This window comes from Helianthus annuus, chromosome 2, assembly GCF_002127325.2.
Source record: "Helianthus annuus cultivar XRQ/B chromosome 2, HanXRQr2.0-SUNRISE, whole genome shotgun sequence".
Taxonomy (NCBI): domain Eukaryota; kingdom Viridiplantae; phylum Streptophyta; class Magnoliopsida; order Asterales; family Asteraceae; genus Helianthus; species Helianthus annuus.
In genome coordinates, this window is record NC_035434.2 from 122,695,244 (window position 1) to 122,703,603 (window position 8,360).

Consider the following 8,360-nt stretch of genomic DNA (forward strand, 5'->3'; position numbering starts at 1 on the left):
AAAGGCTATTGTTTAATTCACTCAGTGTTGGCTCTGATACCAACCTGTCACACCCCGATATTTCCATGTATTACCGGTGGCGAGTATCGTGACGTAGTTGATATCATCATAGTCAAACAACACAAATATAAATGCACAGCGGAAGCAAAAAGATAGATTTATTTCAACCAAATCTATACTATTATAAAAAGGAAAAGTGATGTACAATATTGTAATTTTACCATGTTTACAAGTTATAAAGCACCATGTACAAGGATGTGTAAGCTATTTTAGAGGAATTTCACCAAAAATTTTAAGACACTGTAGGGGTAAAGAGGGGTAAAAAGGGGATTTCAGCCTACATATTGAATGCTTCCTTCCGTTTCTAATGATTCGTGTTCTTTCTGGTTCCTCATCAGCCATTATGAAAGAAAACCATAACACAGAAATCCTACCTTCATCGGCGTGAAACCATCCATCATCTATCTGTCCACTTTTTCTGATTCCGATGGCTCTGCATATCGCCAAACGCCTCCTCCGCACCCGCGCCACAACCCCTGCCGTCGCGCTTTTCTCAGCCGTTGATCGGAGCTTTTCCTCCACCTCTTCCGATCTGATTCGCGCCACTCTCTTTCCCTGCGACGGCATCGGTCCAGAGATCGCCGAATCCGTCAAATAGGTTCGACTTGTTTTTTGCGGTTTGATTTTTTTGGTCTCCGTGTCTTCTGCTTTCTCTGATTACTTGAACTTGCGACAACATTAACTATTACGGCGGTGAATGTCGATGCCGCAATTGGTAAGAGGAAATCTGGATTCATATTCGGATCTTTTACATCTATCCCTACCGGATTTTTACTGGATTGTTGGATCTGTGCAGAGTAAAATATGGGTATGATATTTTTGTATTATGTAGATCTATGTGTATTTAGGGTGGGAAATATTAGTATATTGCTGTATAGAGTTGCTTAGTTGAATGAAAAGATGATTTATTAATTGATTATGTAATATGTAATTGATATTGTATCACCAGCTTCTGTGTGTTTTGCGGTTACTTGAAGATTAAGGTGCATAGTTTCTTATTCTTTAAAATCTAACCATGTGAACATATGTTTTATATGCTATTCGATCAGTCAACGCAATAATGGTTGTCGATTTTTGTTTCACAGGGCTTGGAGGCAGCTCTGGACAAGGCTGTACAGCTTGACGATGATGGAAAGATTAGGTATATACTATAGAGTAATATGATATAATGTTACCATAATTTTTTTGTTACAATAATAGCATATTGTCTTTTACTTTGTTCTTAAGTGGGGTCGACTCTTTTTAACTCGCACTAAAAATAACCTGTTTTGGCCCATTACCCAACCCGTCCAATTCATCTAATTTAGGCAGTTGCTATGTGTTTCTGATGAAAAAACTAAAGATTTTACATGATATCCATGATGTAAGTATAATTTGTGATGAGCTATTGAATTTGATTATTTATTTGAATTGACTGTCATGTCTGTAGATTGAACCAGGAAGTTAGACGGAACAACCACCACCATCAGCTGTATTTTGGTTGGACCCTAAGGATATGCATGGTTTAAGATTCCTTACAATCTCAGTTGCACCAAGCCCAGTAATGCCTCCTTATTATTTATAAATTTATCATGTATTATAATGAGTTGAGGTTATAATAAATTAATTCTAGAACTGAACTGAATCACATTTCCATGTTATTCCCATCGTTAACTACCTTTTTTCAGCCCTTGTTGTGTTCTTGTGTCCTATAAAGCACAACAAATAAGATGGCTTCAAGTTTGTTTCATTCTTTTTACTGTAAAATGAATGACATGCATTGTTTTCACTCATATAACACGCACTTGGATATCATGCAGATAAATAGTGATCTTATGGCTGTTGATTATGTTTGCATGCTACATTTCTTGTGAAGAGTAATATATTATGTTATAGCATGCCCAATTAGTCTAGGATATTAGAAAAAACCTTTGTTGTATTTGTTTATATTGGTCTCACCTAAGTCAATACTTTATATTAATAATATTGACAAAGATTATAAGCACTTGTGTAATTTGCTTGAATTTAGCAACTGACAGCTATTGCAGACTGTTTCAGGGAGACCTCCACCCGCAACTTCAATGGCAGTTGGGCAGTTTTTCAACCCAGAGGAAGGCCGTAAAGAATTTTCTCCTAAATTGTTGCTTCTTTCTGTATTTTCTCAGAAGGTTAGTAGTTTTCTATAGAAGTATCTACACTACTTGAATACAGTGATGATTTTAATTTGGCCTTTTTATACCTTTTTGGCGACAATTCATGTCAGGTTCGTATAACCCGACCCGTTTACTTAATCGTGTTAATAATGTTAGACAAATAATTATAAGGCTAGATCATATTAATATAGTTATTTATATTTATTTATTTATTTATTTTTATATAATATGGCAGTTATTGCCGTGTTATGTATATGTATATATACTCATGATTTGTAACCGGATGATGTACCAATTCATTTTATGAACACAAGATCGTTTCGATATTCAAAACCCTAAATTCAGAAATCCAACAAAGTGGTATCAGAGCCATATAGATCCAATTCAAGAAATCATCAAATTCTCGAGACATGAATCAGGGACAAGGAATTCAAACTCAACTTCCAAAATTCACAGGGCAAAACTATTATCACTGGCACATTCAAGTTAAAGTTTTACTTGAATCTCAAGAACTGTGGAATGTAGTTGATGAAGGAATTCGCGAACTAGGCACTAATCCAACGGAAGAAGCGATATCAACGCACAGAGATGCAGTCAAAAAGGATAAACGTGCATTATATATCTTGTTTCAATCAGTAAGTGAAACCATATTCGAGAGGATTGCGCTGGCAACATCATCAAAAGAAGCGTGGAACATTCTACACAAATCCTATCGTGGAGAAAATCGGGTAAAGACAATTAAACTTCAATCTCTTCGATGTGAATTTGATTCGTTAAAAATGAGGGAAGGGGAATCTATAGAAGATTATTTTAATCGAGCGATTCTTATAGTTAATCAATTAAGGATGAACGAAGAGTCAATTAGTGAACAGAGAATTGTAGAAAAAATTCTACGAAGTTTAACTCGGAATTATGAATCTGTGGTGATAACTGTGGAAGAAACTAAAAATTTAGAAAATATTTCGACTGAGGAATTAATGGGTATTCTACAATCTCATGAATTGAGATTGAAACGCTATGAAGATATACCCACCGAACATGCATTTCAAATGCAAAATTCCAATCAAGACCGCTATAATTCATCACGGAATGAAACAAAGGGACGCGGGAAGAATAAGGGTCGAAATTGGAGCACAGTTAGATGTTATAATTGTCAGAAGATGGGTCACACGGCCAAGTTTTGTCATCGGAAGGATGATTATGAAAAAACTGACAATGCTTTAATTCATAGAGATGAAGAAAGTAATGAACATGAAGACACAATGTTCATGATTTTCAATATGGAGGAAACAATCAAGGATGATTGTTGGTATTTGGACAGTGGTTGTAGTAACCACATGACGGGAAACAGAGAACTCTTCATCAACCTAGATGAATCGATAAAGAAAGAAGTAAGAACTGGGGATGACAAACGACTGGAAGTACAAGGATGCGGCGAAGTATCAATCACAATCAAAGATAAAATTCGAAAAATACCAAAGGTATTCTATGTAAAGGGCTTAAAACATAATCTTTTAAGCGTAGGGCAACTCATCGAGAAAGGATATGCAGTTTTGTTCAAAGAAAATCATTGCATAATCAAAGATGTAAACGATGAAATCGTTGGAAACATTAACATGACAAGTAATAAGATGTTTCCTCTTCGGCCAGTCAGTGATTTACATCTTGCAATGACCATGACCATGAAGGAAGCGTCTTCACTCTGGCACAGGAGATATGGACATGTCAATATGGATACATTAATCAAAATGGAGACTAAAGGTTTGGTGCTCGGGTTACCGAAGATAACGAAGGATGGAGATGTGTGTGAAGGTTGTGTTTCGGGTAAACAGTCAAGGAAATCTTTTCAAAAGAAAAATACATGGCAAGCTAGTAAGCCCTTACAACTAATTCACTCTGACATTTGCGGACCTATGAGGACTGAATCAATAGGAGGATGCAGATATTTCATTACATTCATCGATGATTATTCAAGGAAAACTTGGGTATACTTTCTCAAGTTCAAATCAGAAGCGTTGAATTTCTTTAAAACTTTTAAGGCCTTGAATGAAAGACAGTCAGAACATTTAATCAAAACCTTAAGAACGGATCGTGGGGGTGAATACTGCAGTAAGATATTCCAAGATTATCTAAAAGAAAATGGTATACGTCACCAACTCACGAATAGTTACACGCCTCAGCAGAACGGTGTGGCAGAAAGAAAAAATAGGACGTTAATGGAGTTGAGTAGAAGTATGATGAATATTAAACGTTTACCGAATAACTACTGGGCAGAAGCAATAGCTTGTGCCACGTACATTCTAAACCGAACCATCACCAAGACCAGGCCCAATGTAACTCCCTATGAAGCCTGGTATGGAGTTAAACCAAATGTAGAGCATCTAAAGATTTTTGGTTGTTTAGCCTATGTCCATGTTCCAAAGCAACATCGAGATAAGTTAAATGAAAAAACCGAAAGGGCTGTGTTCGTTGGGTACAGCGAGTATAGTAAGGGTTACAAGTTATACAATCCTCAAACAAATAAAATCATTATCAGTCGTGATGTAGTGTTTGATGAAGACAAACAATGGGTTCTGCCATTAGAGAGCTCCAAGGCTCCATTCATAATACCGGATGATAATGAAGCTTCGATACAAATACAGACAGAACCCGATGTGATACAAGAGAATGAAGAGGTACTTCCTGAGAACGAGTTATCAACAGCAGGTGATATTCCTGAACACAACAACTTATCAACAGCAGAGAATGAAGAGATACTTCCTGAGAACGAGTCCACAGTTGCATCAGCAGATCATGGAGATAGCTCTTCAACATCAGATTCGGAGAATGAAGTTATTCGTACAAAAACTGTAAATAATGTTTATCGAAGAACGAAAGCACTGACAGAAGCTGAAGTTAGACAGAAATATCGAGAGAATCAAGTGGTTAATTTTGTTCTTTTCACTAGTTCAGATCCCACATCATATGAAGAAGCAAGTCAAGATCCAAAATGGTTAGAAGCAATGAATAACGAGATAGAATCCATTCATAAAAATCACACATGGGAACTTGTAGATCCTCCATCACAACAAAAGCCGATTGGAGTTAAATGGATTTACAAAACGAAATTTGATGAAAAAGGTAATGTGGATAAGTACAAGGCCAGATTAGTTGTAAAAGGATATAAGCAGAAGTATGGCATAGACTACCAGGAAGTCTTTGCACCAGTAATCAGATTCGAGACAGTTCGGTTAGTATTAGCCCTTGCTGCAGAATATGGTTGGCACCTCCACCAAATGGATGTAAAAACAGCGTTTTTAAATGGCAACTTAGAAGAACGAGTATATATAGAACAACCTCAAGGGTATGTAAAGGAAGGAGAAGAGAACAATGTATGTTTTCTAAAACGAGCTTTGTATGGTTTAAAACAAGCTCCAAGGGCGTGGTATAGTCGGATAGACGCATATTTCATTCAAAACAAATTTAGAAAATGCATCTACGAGCATACACTATATATCAAAGATACAAATTATGGAAAGATTATCATTTGTCTGTATGTGGATGATCTAATAATAGCAAGTAGTTCGGAGAAACTAATTTCAGAATTTAAAGAATCAATGAAAGAAGCGTTTGAAATGACAGATATGGGTCGATTACATTATTTTCTAGGCATGGAGGTTACCTATGAGAAGGGAAACATCACCCTGTCTCAAAGGAAGTATATGAAAAATCTTTTAGTGAAGTACAGAATGACTCATTCCAACACGGTATCAACACCAATGGAATACGGTTTAAAGTTAACTAAAGAGGATCCAGAAGAATTTGTAGACGAAGGGTTATATCGTAGTTTGGTGGGGAGCCTGATGTATCTGACAAATACAAGGCCAGACATCATGTTCGCAGTTAGTAAGATAAGTAGGTTCATGGAATGCCCAAAGAAAAGTCACTGGGAAGCAGCTAAACGCATACTAAAATATATCAAGGGGACCCAAGAACAAGGAGTTACTTATTCAAAAGGGGGAAAGAAGCATTTAACAGGATTCAGTGACAGTGACTATGCAGGTAATATAGATGATAGCAAGAGCACTTCAGGATATATATTTCATCTAGGAACCGGACCCATATCATGGCAATCGAAGAAACAAAAGGTAGTTGCATTATCTTCAACCGAAGCTGAATATATGGCCCTCTCCCTAGCTGGGTGTCAAGCTTTATGGATTAAAGGAATTCTAAATGATCTGCTGGGCAAGAAAGAGTATCCTATTCCTATATTTTGTGATAACAAATCAACCATATGCCTTGCTAAAGACCCGGTATATCATGGTAAAAGCAAGCACATAAGAGTCAAATATCACTTCATTAGAGATCTAATAAAGAAAAGAGAAGTTGAAGTCTTGTTCTGCACTACAAAAGAACAATTGGCAGACATTATGACGAAAGCTCTCCAGCCTAAGGACTTCACTCGAATAAAAGAATTGCTGCATATGAATCTGATATGATCAAGCTTACGGGAGGGTGTTAGACAAATAATTATAAGGCTAGATCATATTAATATAGTTATTTATATTTATTTATTTATTTATTTTTATATAATATGGCAGTTATTGCCGTGTTATGTATATGTATATATACTCATGATTTGTAACCGGATGATGTACCAATTCATTTTATGAACACAAGATCGTTTCGATATTCAAAACCCTAAATTCAGAAATCCAACAAATAATCTATTATCTAGAGGTGGGCAAAGAAACAGGTTTGGAAAAAAAAACGGACTGGTTTGAAGAAAAATAGACGGTTTGTGGAAAAACAGTTTTAAAAAAACCGACCCGGCGGTTTGTAGACGGTTCATTTAAACCTTGGTGTGGACACCCACCGCAACGCGCGGGCATTCCCACTATGGTAATAGGTAAGTGAAACTAGAAACTTGGACAGAGAAGTAGTCGAAAGTGGGTTCACAAGAGATCTTCTAATACATACTGAAGTAGAGGAGAAGTTAGGATGTAAGCCACAATTTCTGTTTTATTTATTATTTATCATGCATCCCCTACATCTTGCTCTATATGTAAGTGTTATATTGGCTGCACATGCTATCAAATAATATTGTTATATACTAAAATAGAAGTTTCTTACTACAGTGTTGGGGCTTTGTGATATGCTATATGGTTCACGTTTCATCCCATTGCAAATCATTCACATGGCCCTCTATACCTAGAAAACTAATAAAAAACAATAGCCCAAATGTAATCCGGTTTTTATATATGATTGTTTAATGAATCTGAGTTAGATTGCGAATCCGCAGTCGGCTGCAAACGTGGTTCAAACAGGCACAAAGGAACTAACAACAAAGGGTTTTTTATACATGCCTGCCCTTACATATTTTTTTGAAAAAAAAGTGGTAGACCATTGATATCTACTCATAAACAGGTGAGAGATGGGGATTACAACGTCAATGAAACGGTCAATGTTTTTACCGCAAAAACCACTGAAATCGGACACAGGACATGGGGAATGGTGAGAGGCGTAATGGCGTTAGCTACACAAAAGGTTGAACAATATCTCTTTCTTTCATTTACATTTCACCATGACCACTGCTTTGCATAACTGTTTAAAATAAATACACTGTAACTATATTAGTTGAACTAAGATGTAGACTAAATGACATGTATTTTGTGCCATAGAAGTTGTACATCTTGTTACAAAGACCATACTAAAAGCGAAATTTGATTGTAACAAAGTCGTTTTCACGGTAATATTTGTTAATCTCACTTGCAAAACTGTCAAGTATTTGACAAGATCAATAAGATAAAGCACAAGAAGCCTGTGTTTATATCCCGTGTCCGAAGAATGAGAAACTTTTTTCTTTGTTATAAGCAGCAAGTAGTGTTTGACAATCGCCGGGCTTGGTAACATGAGCATGTGACTCGAGTGAGGGCTTTAAAGTGGGTTGCACTATGGTTTCCTGCTAATGAACTCCCTCTTTTTTATTTTCTATCTTTTTTTATTCAAATATTCATCCTGTCATGTTGATTTCTTGAAACCAAATTTTAAGTTTTTTTGTGATATAATACAACCAAACATGTTGGAGTGATTTTGTCCAAAACCGAATACAATCCGAGCCAACCGAATAGTTTTATTAAACATCTAATAATATGCATACGATGCGTGTTCCCAACCCAATCCAAATCA

General features: G+C 36.3%; 1 protein-coding gene across 5 annotated transcripts; it reads left to right on the forward strand.

Annotated features, from left to right (window-relative positions):
* Positions 1-372: 372 nt before the first annotated feature.
* Positions 373-7,936, forward strand: LOC110921142. 5 transcript variants are annotated; one of them, XR_004879206.1, is made up of 5 exons: positions 373-658; positions 1,146-1,201; positions 1,490-1,600; positions 2,088-2,207; positions 2,303-2,343. XR_004879206.1 is itself a non-coding variant. In XM_022165430.2 (4 exons), exons 1-4 carry the CDS (start codon positions 758-760, stop codon positions 7,600-7,602), a joined length of 291 nt encoding a protein of 96 aa, XP_022021122.1. In that variant the 5' UTR covers positions 373-757; the 3' UTR covers positions 7,603-7,936. The 5 variants fall into 5 exon arrangements, 1 of the variants encoding a protein (XP_022021122.1); XR_004879207.1 differs by having other exon boundaries at positions 373-868; positions 2,088-2,337; XR_004879208.1 differs by having other exon boundaries at positions 373-775; positions 2,088-2,337.
* Positions 7,937-8,360: the final 424 nt, after the last annotated feature.

Bases quoted from the DNA above. Each gene is read 5' to 3' on its own strand.
- LOC110921142 (XM_022165430.2), top strand. From the start codon at position 758: ATGTCGATGCCGCAATTGGTAAGAGGAAATCTGGATTCATATTCGGAT. The intron at 869-1,145 runs GTATGATATTTT...TTTGTTTCACAG, and splicing joins CTGTGCAGAGTAAAATATGG to GGCTTGGAGGCAGCTCTGGA. The intron at 1,202-2,087 runs GTATATACTATA...CAGCTATTGCAG, and splicing joins GACGATGATGGAAAGATTAG to ACTGTTTCAGGGAGACCTCC.